Source organism: Crocodylus siamensis, chromosome 15 (assembly GCF_052110815.1).
Source record: "Crocodylus siamensis isolate JL-2025a chromosome 15, ASM5211081v1, whole genome shotgun sequence".
Classification (NCBI taxonomy): Eukaryota; Metazoa; Chordata; order Crocodylia; family Crocodylidae; genus Crocodylus; species Crocodylus siamensis.
The window spans coordinates 39,000,834-39,014,256 of NC_143409.1; the positions used below are offsets into that span (position 1 = coordinate 39,000,834).

At 46.2% G+C, this 13,423-nt stretch overlaps 1 protein-coding gene across 2 annotated transcripts; it reads right to left on the reverse strand.

The window, feature by feature from the left end:
* Window positions 1-1,675: 1,675 nt before the first annotated feature.
* LOC149852377 (zinc finger protein RFP-like) lies at window positions 1,676-13,218 on the reverse strand. 2 transcript variants are annotated; one of them, XM_090028461.1, is made up of 7 exons: window positions 12,801-13,218; window positions 7,960-8,042; window positions 6,509-6,725; window positions 6,227-6,249; window positions 5,482-5,597; window positions 4,200-4,259; window positions 1,676-3,658 (listed from the first exon to the last, which is right to left on the reverse strand). In XM_090028461.1, exons 4-7 carry the CDS (start codon window positions 6,232-6,234, stop codon window positions 3,141-3,143), a joined length of 702 nt encoding a protein of 233 aa, XP_089884587.1. In that variant the 5' UTR covers window positions 6,235-6,249; window positions 6,509-6,725; window positions 7,960-8,042; window positions 12,801-13,218; the 3' UTR covers window positions 1,676-3,140. The 2 variants fall into 2 exon arrangements, with proteins under 2 accessions (XP_089884587.1, XP_089884586.1); XM_090028460.1 differs by having other exon boundaries at window positions 6,144-6,249; window positions 12,801-12,938.
* Between the last annotated feature and the right edge of the window lie 205 nt (window positions 13,219-13,423).

Below are 13,423 nucleotides of genomic sequence, written 5' to 3' on the forward strand. Positions count from 1 at the left end.
CAGCTGTGCCAGGATGTGTCCCCACAGCTGATTTGCTTCTTTGGAAATGGATGTCACCCACTGTCCCGGAAGGTCGGGTGCCTGCCATTCCCACAAGCAGCATAGGCCAGATCCTGAGGAATAGCACTCAGGGCCCACCTCTGCACATGGGAGAAAGCCTGGGTTCCCCTGCTTGCAGAGGTGTACCCAGGGATTCCCCAGGTCCTTTGCTGCCTTGCACCAGGTCCTGCATCACTCTTTGCCACCATGGTGGATCCTGGGACACACTGGGTCCTATACTGCCCAACTGCACTGGGTCCCACCCTGCTTCTTTCACCTGGTTTTTCCCTTGAGGAATGGTCTTTCTGCCCCATGAACACACGTTCATGTCTGACCCCTCCTTCCACCCAGTGTTACAAGCTCAGAAGAAAATGGCCTGTGGTCTCTAAATAGACTGCTTTTAAAAATGTCCACAGAGCTGGGATAACTGATTTGTTCCAGAGGCTTTTCATAATGTTCCCTGGGGTAGAACTCCTAGCAAAATGAATTACCAGCTGCTTTGCTCTGCTACAGCAGGAACCTAGTGGTAGCTCTTGGCACAGCTTGAGTTCCAGTCCCAAACAACCTCCCCATTATGCCCACAATCTGCAGTGAACCTAGACCCAGCAAAAGAGGATTGAGCTGGAAGTAGTCAGGGATTAGGCTGAATCTCATTCCCACAGGGTGCGCCTACACAAGATGCTAAATGTGCTGTAGATTAATTCTACTGCACATTAGTGTGTCATGGCAAAAGCCATACTGTTGTACTAAAGTGCAGTAGAATTTGTCTACTGCCCATTAATGTCACTTAAAAGGCATACACGGGGGCTACTGTGCAGTAGTGCCAGCTACTGTGCATTTAGTTAATACCAGTTATTACAGGTACTAAACTTCATGTACAGCAGGGGAGGGCAGTTATTTTGGGTGGAGGGCTGCTTACTGAGTTTTGGCAAGCCATCGAGGGCTGCATGACAGGCAGCCCAGGGCAGATTAATATTAATTTTCTAAATTTTTTAGGGGCTCCACGGGCCGGATAGAATGGCCTGGCAGACTGCATCTGGCCCGTGGGCTGCATTTTGCCCACCCCGATGTACCGTAACTATGGCACATTGGACCAGAAAGTAGGCTCAACCCATACAGACCAGAGCAGATGGCAGCAATGATCTGGGCAGAGATATTTGTGCTGTGTTCCTGGTTTCTTCTTGATAGTTCTTCCTTAAGGATCACCTGGTGCTTTCCTCACCCCAGATGGCAAGAGGATCAAGAATTTCTGCTTTCTCATAGAGTTGGTAGTTGTCACAAATGTGTCTCGTTGCTGGGGCAGCAAAACAAAACTCTATAGGATGCTGTTGGGCTAACCAACTTCCTATGACACTTTTGAGAGGAAGACTAGCATAACCGGTAGTACTTCACTGTAAAGCACTTCAGAATTATCCCCATTTCATCCAGGGTTATGTTGCATTTGCTTTGGCTCAATTTGTAGTGCTATTCATTACTTATCCACTCACTTGTTATAGTACCTTTAAGCCACTTAAAGTGCTATATAAATGTTACCTTGATCCATATCCAGGAAGATATGCCAATGCATTCAATAAAGAGGGGAAGCAAATGCTATGACTTTCCCCAAAAAGTACAGCTGGGAAATGAAAGAAGGCACAAAGGTGTTAGTTCTTTATTTATACGGAAAGAAAAAGTCAGGATGGACAAGAAGCTGAAAGTGACTTTTAATAATCGGCACACGAGAACAAATGCACAAAAATGAAACATTTTAAAACCACAAAAATGATACCAATGTCCAGGTATGGACATAATGAATTAGTGTCATTAAATCTCCCTATACCTCCCTCTTACACTTTCCTCCTCACTCCTTTTCTTTCCTTGTCTCTATTACTAGTCACCATTATTTATAACACCTATTGATCAGCCTCCTTCATTTTTCTGTCCCTCCCACTCATGCTTTTGCTCTTTCTGTTGATTTCTGAATTTCCCCTGCTGATGTTAGATTTTAATGGAGAAAGGTAAGTTTGGCCCTGCTGCAAGACCTCTGACTGGGAGGCCCAAAAAAGATCATATGCAACTGTTTTGTATATTTTCTGCCAGTACAGAGATTCTGCTTTCTACTTCCTGCTTTTCACCCAAACCAAAATCTAATTTTTGCATCTTTGTCCTGTGACCCCCATATTTGCTTGTTCCTGAGGGCATGTCTATACATGCTTTTATGTGCACCTAAACTTCATGAGCATTTGCCTAATGCGTATTAAAGCTATTTAGGTGCACATCTAATGCTAAGGCGCATTAACACGGTGTGCGGACCAACTTAGGACTAAAATTAGTCCCAAGACAGTTGACATACACAGTGTTAATGCGCCTTAGCATGTCTACATGTGCGTTAAGGCACTGCAGCTATTTGCACCTAAATTTGATACCTGCTTTTGCAAATTTAGGCACAAATAACTTAAAATTGCAATTTTTAAGGCACATTAAGAGCACGCACGTGTAGACCCACACCCCTAATGCGTCTTTAAACATGGCTAATGCACCTTAAATTGGCATGTGTAGGCATGCCCTCAGTATAGCAATTATGTACCACCTGGTCCTACAACAGTCCTGTTATATCTTCGTTTCCATCACTGAATGCACATCCTCATGAGTTTTGCTTATACCCTCAGGGTACCCCTACTGCTCTTGCAGATTAAGCTTTTCATCCCCTCTCCTTCTACCCTTGGAGGTGCAGGGTAAGGAGAAGCAGAAGTTTCTTCTCCCCAGCAGCCTCCAACTTGCACATTTCCTACCGTTAGCCAAAGGACATCAACAGAAACTTTGCAAGGATCCTCCAGCCCAGACTACTCAGAGCAAGAGGGATCTTGGCTACCTATCTGGTGCTTTCTCATGAGAAGACTACACTGCCAGGAAGTGCTGGAGCCAGGAACTGCAGAGGAAAACAGATTGACACATGTCACCATGGGATTGCCTTGTCCATCCAGATCACACCATACTCTGTATGGGTCTGACACCATGGAAACTTCTATATCATGGAGATGAATAGCTGGAGGCTGAGAGACAAAAGTTAAGCCAGCAGGTTTTATCACATGAAGAGGAATATTCCTGCCCCATGCCATATGTCAGGGGCATAATCTAAGCTCGGATTTACTGCCATAGAGCCAGAACCAAGGGAGGAGTCTCTGCCCGGTGAATGAGGTTTGTGGAAAAGTGAAGATCAGGGCACCATTACCAGCATCAAAAAAGGACACCTGTCCCCCTTGATGGTCCAGGGAGACCCGGATTCTTTGAGGGAACTGGCATAGGGGCAAGTGGGTTTCAGGGATGGTGAGAGCCTTCAGATGATTCCTCCACTTTTCCAGAGCCCAGATCCCTCCTTCTGGGTTACGGTGAATCCAGTCCTTCCTCTTCACAAATGCTGTGGCAATCCCCACAGCCCAGTTTCCCTTTTCCTCCACCTCCACCTCCCAATAATGCCTCCCAGAGGTGAATTCCTTACAGCCCAGAAGGCAGGGACATGTGTCAAATCTCTCAGGATTGTCAGGCAGATCCTGCTGTGTATCTCCCCATCTCATGCTTCTTTGATCTTCAGACAGGATGAGATTGGGATTTGCTGTGTCTGGATCCAGAGTCACCGTCACTGGGGAGAGAGAATCACAGTGTTAGGGAAGAGCTCAGACCCAGGGCAGGCTGGAGCCACTCCTCACCCTTCTTAGCAGCCCTGTTCTAGCTTAGACTGTCTGGTTCCCTGTGGCTGAGCAGAGACAGCCCTGTAGCTCCTCAGCCTGGGCACTGAGGAACAGAAATGGAGATGCAGCATTAGGGAAGAGCTACTAAAGACCACAGCATAGTAGGGAAGAAGTGGTATTGGGCAGATAGTCTAGGCCCAGAGAATGCAGGCGGTGGCAGCATTTTTGCAATGGGCAGTAAGCAGCTGCACCGGGGAGCCCAGCCCTGCTCTATGGAAAGGTAGGAGGGTAGAAAAGAAGCATAGAGGAAGGTGGGACATCTGCAAAGGAAGAGGTCTCTCCATTCACACCTCTGTATTTGATATTGAAAGGGATGCTTATGCCAACCCAAATGAGTAGGGCAGAGAGACTGCTTCCTGTTGCTGTGGGATAGTGGACTTGCTGTCATAGGCATTTCCTGTGAATTTAAGGACAATTGCTTCCAGCCCTTACCCTTGGTGAATGATCCCTGAGGTTCCTGTCTTTCCTTCCCCAAGTCGGATGGCAGGTTGTCTAGAGAGGAGAAGGACCATAGGGATTAGCTCTCATGGTGCCTCATCATGACACTGTTCTGCGAAGTTGCCTTTCTGGTCTGAGTGCCTGAAACGAAGGGTTTTCCTAGGACACTCAGCTGCTGCTGCTGCTATAACTGGGTCAGCAGAGCCCTGTAGTGTTGACACAGCACATTCCCATGGAAGGAGCCTTTCTGTTGGCATAGCTACACTGCTTCCCTGAATGACAACTAAAGTGAACTGACAAAAGCCTTCTTCCGTCAGAACAGCTAAAGCCACACACATCAGTTGTCTCATATAAAGAGAATTTGACTGAAGTTAAGCATATAAACAAATGAGTCTCATTCTGGTTGCTGCAGCACTCAGGAGCTGGGAGATTCTTTTAAGGGTGCTGCTGGGTGTTGCACAATATTAGCACTGTGAGGAGTATAAACATCTACACATGATTCATAAGATAAACCCAGAGATTTCAAGTAAGAATCCATAATATCACAAATATTCTGACCTGTTATGATCTTTCTGAGTTCTTTATAACTTTTCCATAGTCAAAAAATAAGCAAAAACTAAGAGCTGGCATTTTCCAAGGGGTGTCTTAACCTGAAGAGGTTGAGATCCAACCTGAGCAGAAATGCTGCTGGGAGCTGCTGCTGTGGTGGCTGCAGAAGCTGCCTCTGCATCACCCTGCTTCTCTCCAAGGAACAGAGAGGAAGAAAGAAACCTGAAGTTGCAGAAATGACAGGGGGATAGTAGCAGACATGAACCAAGGGGGATGTTCTGTAGTTTGAGCAGCTCCATTGGGGAATACAGCACAAGGGGAAGGAAGAATGTTGATGAAAAAATAGGGGTGGAGGAACCCCTTCCTGGAGGGATGGAGATGAATTTAACCTCCCTGAAGGAAGAGGAGTTCCCACTCATTCCTCTGAATTTAATACTAATTGAGCCTTTTATATGAAACCCCCAGGGTGGATGAAAAACAATTCTGTATTTTGGGAGCCAACAATTACGGAGCCACTTTCTTTAGCTGGGACTTAAAAACACCAGTAATGTTGGAAATGAATTAATGAAAGACTTCCTGATGCCTGGGCCTCTGCTACATGTACTGCGTGGATTTTTCTAGTTTTCATTAATAATCAAATCATTGACCCATTAGCCAGAGCCACCTGCTCCCACATTCTCAAAGATTCATTCATTCCCATTTTCCTTCGTAGAACACTTCTTGGTACCTCTGAACTTCCTTAAAGTCTCTGTTAAGTCACCGCTTTTATGGGAAAAATCTCTGGGTCTCATTTCCAGATCAGGAGACATCTCCGCTGGCTGCTGGAACTTCTCATCATCACATCTGGGGAGAGACAATATCATGTTACATGATGACCTGCAATACCTTATCCTTTTTTTCTTGCTGGTTACAGTGGCTGTGGAGGCAGGCCTAGAGTTTGTATCTGTTATCTTAGACCAAGTCTGCTATAGTACAGGTAATGGCACTGCAACTTCCCCCCCCCGAGTGTGTTATCAATATTCTACTACTCTGACCTGTGAGGATCAACAGGGAGTTGAGACACCATGCTTTGATATTTAGCTTGCTCCCATATTTTTGATGGGTTTAGTGTTGTGGGCATCTATCCACTTGGAGAACACCACAGCCCCCACCCTACCTTATTCCACAAGGGTCTCTAACACTGGGCAGAGCTATAACTAATGACATAGCAATGACCAGCCTAGTCCTATCATGAGAGTCCTGAAGCAGCCAGAGCCCCCTAGAAGTATTTCACTAGGTGCACTACCCATTGAAAAGCATTAGGTTAATAATCTGCCTCATGGAATACATACAGAAGATGAAAATCTCAGAATTAAGCTTGACAAAGACAAGTATTTAAATATGACCCACCCCCAAAATCGTGGCAGCAATATGGTTCTGCAACCACTTCCAAGCATGAAGAATTGCGAGGGGAGCCGGAAAGAATCACATACCTGCTCATGGTGCCTCTGCTGTCCTAGAGGGGAAAAAGAGAATCTGAGTTCCACACGGAGACACTTCCCCGAAGTAGAAATAAATACACATCATCTGCCTTCAGGTTCATGAAGGGCCTGAGCTCATGGGGTTATCTAACATTTAAAATATGTATTTCTTAAAAGATCAATAGTTAAAATATCTGCTATGTATCTTCTGAGTCTCACTGATATCCAACTAGTGCACGCCACTACCCAAGGCTTGCGAGGCCTCCCTTCCCTGTGTGGGACTCCCCAACTCACTCGCTTGCAGGAACTCGCTTGCTGGCTCCTGGACCTTCTCTGATCAGTGTATTGAGAGAGGAAACCTTCTTAGCTAGTTTGGCAACGTTTTCATTCTTTTTCTTTGCAATCTCCTTTTCCAGCTATCCCAGTTGGGCCAGTAGGTGTCACTTTTGTTCCTCCAGAAACTGACAATATTATTATAATTCAGAGGCTAGCTTCTGCCTCTCAGCTTTCTCTGTGAAGAGAGGTAGTTAACCATTTTAGTCAGAAGTCAGGCAATGGACAAAGTAGGCTGTCACCTAGAAACTTTATACCCTTCTGAATTGGTCAGTCTCTAAGGGTGCATCTACATGTTGTGCTACATCGCCGTAGTGATGCATTACATTGCCATAATGACCATGCGCATCTACATGTCACTGGCAGCTACTTTGCTGTAGCAGTGTGCTCCCCAGTTTCAACATACTGCTATGGTGAAATAGTGGCTAAAACTAACCATGCACCATGCACATGGCGCAGTACAGGCAATTACTTAGCTGTGCTTTAGTACTTTCTTTTGAAAGTACTAAAGCATGGCGCAGTAACAACGTCACTGTAGGACGATGTGTAGACACACCCTAAGGGTACTTTAACACGTGCTCTAGTGGGTTCTGATTAGAATGCGTCACAGCAGACTCGATTAATCAATAATTAACTAATAAAAATTAGTTATTCAATAATTAACGAATAAATAACTAATCAGAATGCTTCAGCAAACTGCAGCACCTTGTATATTCAGCGTCCTGCATTTCACAATGGCAGCGGAGGTGCTTTAAAGCTCATTGAATGAGCTTTAGTTAAAGCGCCCCTGCTGCCATTTTGAAACACAGGATGCTGAATACACAAGACTCTGTGGGCATTTTAATTAGAGCAGTTCCTGAGAGCCACTTTCATTAAAATGCACTCCTTCCCCCCCACCCCAGATGTATAGGAACCCTAAGGTGCCAGCAGGATGCTACTGCACAGTGCTTACTGTGCCTTTATTTAGTACTTGTATAATCAAGCACTAAATAAAGGTGCAGTAACCAGAGTTATGGTGTAGTTGCACCGGCACATGCCTTTTAAGTGATGCTACTGCACAGTAGCCTAATAATACTGCGCAGTAGTGGATTAGCACAGTTGGTGCTGTGATGTGCTACTGCGCAGTATTATTCAGCTACTGTGCAGTCAGCATCTCATGTACACACACCCAGCCTGTCCTGCCTTCTGTGAAAAGAACGGAAAGGGGAGACCAGGGTCATGGGAAGAATCAGGAGCGATGTAATAAAGTTCTGAGTGCATAGTATGGAGATTTACTGAGCTAATTCTTTAACCTTACTATATTCCTTGTTTTAATAATCTCTCTCCTCCATCCCCACTCCAGGATAAATACAGAAAAATTCACCATCATCAAAGCTACATGTTCATGCAGTTTAGTAGCAAGTGGTACCTACCAGATACTCCTGGCTTCTCTGCTCTGTAATCACTTTGAATATAAGAAACTTTTCTACCTCTTCAAATGGGTCCAATGTTTTTCCTGAATAATAATAAAAAAGCTTTTAAATAGGTTTGTTTTAAGAGGTGAGGATCTAGAATATTTTTTTTTACTTGAATGCCTAGGACACTGATGCTCAACCAGGGTGCTGTAGCAAACATGATTCTCAAGGTAAACCTAGAGATTTCAAAGAGGAGTTCATAGTGTCAAAAACATTCAGCCTTGCTATAGGCTTTCTGAGTTCTTTGCAAGAGAAGAATTGCTCTAGTATTTTTCTGTAGTCAAAAAAAATCAAGTGAAAACTAAAAGCTGACATTTTCCAAGGGGTGCATCGAACCAATTGGGCGCATCCACACATGCAAGCACATGCGCTTACAGCAGCTCAAATAGAAGTGCAAATTTGAGCCAGGGCTTTTTGCCTCAGTGCACGTGCTGGACATGCACTTTGGTGTGGGGCAAATTGTGCCACTTAGGGCAAAATAACCTCCTGGATCTGCAGCCAGGGGGAGCTAAAGCCTGAGGCCAGCACCTGTGCTGTCCTCAGCAGTATAAAAAGTCCCATCAGTACAAAAAGCTGCCCTGTCAAGTAGCTTGGGGCTACTTGCTCTCAGGAGCTTCTGGGGCCCAGCCAATTGGTACCTGTGGACACTACCTCTTGTGCCAGCTGAGCTGCTGAAGCAGCCCTGAGAGCTCCCTGAACCCTCTACCCACTGCAGCAGTCTGGCAGTAGGGGCTGCTGCCTAGCTGTGACCTGCTGCGCACCTGCCAGACCTGGATGGGGACTGCACAGCCACTAGAGGCATTTGCCCCTCTGGGTCAGCTGCCAGTGGACTGGGGCTGCAAAGTTGGCCTTTGTGCAGCACAACTGCCATGTGTGTCCCCTGCCTGGCCATCTGGGCAGCTATTCCCCAGCAGATGTTCCCAGTGTGGTGGGTGGCTTGCTTTGAACTATCAAAGCATGTCCTCCTGGCCCCAATTGGCCAGGAGGTCAGCCACCTTCAGCTGGATCCAAGGTGCCAGGTCTGCGCAGGCAGGGTCCTGCTACCAGCCTCCCTAGCAGGAATTCTGGTGTTCCCTATTTGAAAACAGAAAATGCCTGATAAAAAAATCCCGAAGTCACTGTGTAAAATATCCTGAAATCCGTGTTCCTCCACAATTAAAACAAAAGACCACTATATATATATATATATATATATATATATATATATAGAGAGAGAGAGAGAGAGAGAGAGAGAGAGTGAGAGAGAGTGATCAGTTGGGCAATGTTTTATTGAGATATCTACAGTGCTAAAGCAATTTGGAAGCCTACCAGTGTCTCTATCATCATAATAAAGTAAATTTTAAATGTCTATATGTTTTGCTGCCCTGCACAGGGACCACAGCCCCCCCCCTCAGAGGTTACAGCCCCCCCACAGGGGCCACAGCACCCCCAACAGGAGCCAAATGGTCCCTGCAGGGGCAACCTACCCTGCAGGGCCCACGTGCCCCACCCCCACTTGCTCCCCCAGGCCCCTGGATTGTGCCTTGCCTGGCCCCATCCCCCGCCAGCCCCTGCAGCCCCCACGATGACTGCCCCACCCAGCCCCAGCCCCTACTTGCACCCCCAACCCCCCTGATGGCTTCCCCCCACCCCAGCCTCTGGCACTCTAAAAAAAAAAAAAAAAAAAAAAAAAAAAAAAAGGCTTCTACCCACTGGTAGGACCAGGGGCTATGGGGACTCCAGGGCCTCCTGGCAGAGCCCCCGCCCAGGTAGTGGGGTCCGGGCTGGGGCTGCTGTGGCTGTCACCTGCACTGTGCAGAGGGGGTAGGGGTGGCCAGTGACCTTGATGGCAGCTGCTAGTGCTGGTGAGTGCGGGGTTTTTTTTTGTTTTTTTACATGCCGGGATTGGGGCCAGAGGGGCAGTGATGAGGGGTGATGGGGCCGGGTGGGGCAGTAATCGATGGGCTTGGGGGGCAGGTAGGGGCTGGGTGGGGCAGTGATCAGGGGGGCTCCAGGGGCAGGCAGGGGGTGGGGCTCAGGAAGGCAGTGATCCGGGGGGTGCAGGTGGGAGGTGGGGCCGGGCAGGGCAGTGATCCAGGGGGTTGGGGGAGCATGCGGGTCCCCTCCCCCTTCCTCCAGCCCCCCCACCCCTTACTTACTGGCACTGGAGCTGGGGTCCAGCAGGCAGTGTGATTCGGCACCAGAGCAAGGGTTAGCTATAGAGACACTCTGGCTGCTACCAGAGTGTCTCTGTGGAGAACCCAGGGTCTGGTTGCCCCACTTTTTTCTCTGTTTTTTTTTCTTTTTGACCCCTGGGGTCTAATTTTGCCCCTGCACTGCAAATCTGCAGTGCGGGAAACATTTTCTTGATCCTGCATGTGCCTCTTGCAGCATCTGAAAGGCGTTTGAGATGCTGCAAGACGCACGTGTGTGCTCATCTGGACGCACCCATTGAGGGGCTGCCTTGGGTCTGATAAAGTTCAGAACTACTAGAGCTACCTGGGGAGCTGAGTGTACTTATGACAGAGATGCCACAGAACTGAAATATTTTCACTGGATCCTGAGTGTGATTGCTTAAACAACTTTATGTTATTTTAGTTTGCTTCTCCACTGAATTACACCAGTAGTAAACTGCAATTACGTGATGGGAATCTTGAATTTTTGTACCTGAAACTTTGTTAATCCTGAAATAGTTTGTCTGACAAAGTGATACAAATCCCAGACACTACAAGAGTTGGGTATGGACATATGTAGCTACTTTAAAAAGGGAAGGGGAGCAGCTCTTTGGGAGTGTGCAGCAGTTATTACACTGCAACTATTATGTCTACAAGATCCTACGGCGATACAAGTAAGTTAAACTGTCCTAAATCTGACCCTGAATGAAGCAGTGTTAAAGATTAAGCTGTTTTGCTGCAGGATTAAAGATTAAGCTGTTTTGCTGCACTTTTACCATTACAGAATGATGCAGAGGTAACATACATTGTAACAGCTTGTATCAATATCCTCTGAGAGCAGTACCAATGTTGCAACCCTCTCGACTTAGACTTTCAATTGTCCTTGAATTTCTGCCCTTGAATCCAAAAGAATACTGGTTGGATAAAACTGCTGTAATTACAGGTCAGGCCACATTAGCTATGCTCCTGTCTGCCAGGAATCATTAGGATTTTCCCCTAGTAGTGTCCTGAACTATCCTGGCTGCAATGCCTTCTGGGTAGCAACTTCAGTGCTCCCATAGCAATGGGAGAATCCAAAGGCACCCATTGAGGGGTTGCCTTGGGTCTGAAAGAGAATCCAAAGGCTGTACTGTGGAATACCCCTGGAAGATCCAAATGAATCCATTTGGTAAGGCTTTGCCCACACAAACCAAAAAATGGCACAGATCGGTTTGGCTGGCACCAGCCTGTGGTTAGCTGTTTTTCAGTCACATCTGATCAATCCTGTAAGAGACAAGTATCTTCTATCTGGAGAAGTGGCTCTCAACCTTTTTAGACTTGAGGCACGCCTAGGTAGACTCGAAGCACCTTCAGAAAATGTCAGCTCTTAGTTTTCACTTTTTTTTTAACTACAGAAAAATAATAGAGCAATTTTTCTGTTGCAAAGAAATCACAAAGGCTCTCCAGGCACCCTAGGGTGCTGTGGGCCCCTGGTTGAGAATCACTGATCTAGCATTTGTGCATGTGGACTTTGTGGACTATATAGACTGTTTCTCAGAGGTAGTCTGGTCTGGCAGGTAGGACACACAACTCAGCCTTGGGGGACCTGAGCTGTAGCCCCAGGCATGACACTGACTTACTTCATGGCCTTGGGATGCAAAGGCATAATGAGGCAGCTAGGACAGCTGCAACACAGGAGGGACAGCAGTGAGTTCCAGCTCCTGCTGTGGTACTGTGATTTTTTCCCTCCCATTCTGTGGTGGTTTTTTGTGTCATTCAAAGTAATCTGCAGCTCTTGTGAGTTAAACATTACTGGCCATGTAGTAACTTCAGTTTTGTCAAAACTTCCTTTCTTTCACCAGAGGAAACTACTGTAGTTTTCAAAAGGCTTCTGCAGACAGCATTCATTTTCCTCCCGTCTCTTGCCCCATTTCAGTGCTCATTTCTTTTGATCATGTCTTTCGGCTTTATAGAGTTGATGTACTGACATGTCTTTCAGGGTACATATCTACGTATACTCTTTAATGTGCAGTAGCCTATTTTATTGTCCATTAAAGCATCATGTAAAAAACCAGGCAATTATGCTAATGTGCAGTAGAATAGGCTACAATACATTCAGCATCACTTAAAAACCATGTGCATTTGTTACTGTGCATTAAGGCAGTCTAATGTGCATTTCTTTAGTAATTCACATTGGAGGTACTAAATGTAATGCGCATTAGAAAAAGTGCCATAATGTATGGGTCGATGCGCCCACAGTGTGATTAAAAATACTCATGAAAGAACTAACCTAGGGGTTCTCAATTTTTTCAGGTTCAAAGCACCCCTTGTTAAACTTGAGGGTCCCCTTGGAAAATGCCAGCTCTTAGTTTACACTCAATTTTTATTTCAGAAAAATAATAGAACAATTCTTCTGCTACAAAGAACTCAGACTACAACAGGTCAGAATGCTTTTGATACTATGGATTCATATTTGAAACCTCTGAGTTTATCTTGTGAATCATATCTGCTCATGTAACAGTGCTAACATTGCATGACTCCCTGTGGCACCCTTGAGAGGAACTCAAAGCATGCCAGGTGCTGTGGCACCCTGCTTGAAAATCACTGAGTTAACCTATAAATAACATATAAACCCTGTTACCATTAGAGAGTACAGCAGTCTCTTACCTTGTACAGGTGGTCAGCCTCCTCTATGGGGACCACGGTGTGAGCTTGGTGAGCCCAGAAGCAGATGGCAAACTATTCAGAGAGCAGCTTGGACCTCCTTACAGAAGAGTTTTGGAGTCTCCTGGTGTTGTTCACACACTGTCTGGTCTCCTGCTCTTGTGGCTGCCTGTGCTTTCAGCTGTTTGACTATTTCTACCACATTCTTTAGCTAACTATTGGGTCTGAGGTTTCTCTGTTGCACAATTTGTCTGCAATGGGGACAGCAGTGGTTTGGACTTGAACCTTTCCAGCAACAGATGATGCAGGCTCAACAGAAATTATCCTTGCAGTCTATAGTGATCAGACCTCTGAAATACTCCAGGCAGATTGGACAATTTCTTCATGCTGGAGAATACTCACAACGTCCCCTGAAGTCCTGGTTCTCACAGGGCAATATAAACAGAAGTTTCACTTTCCTGAGGTCAGAAATGAGCCCCACCTCCAGTAGCAGCGACTGGGTGTTTCTTTTCTTGCAGCTGACTCATGTCATTTGCTGCATTGGAATGAGTCCAGGAGTAACAGTTACAGGTGGAAAAATATGCTTCTGATTGCTCCAGCCATCAGCTCTCTGTGCTGCTAAGTCA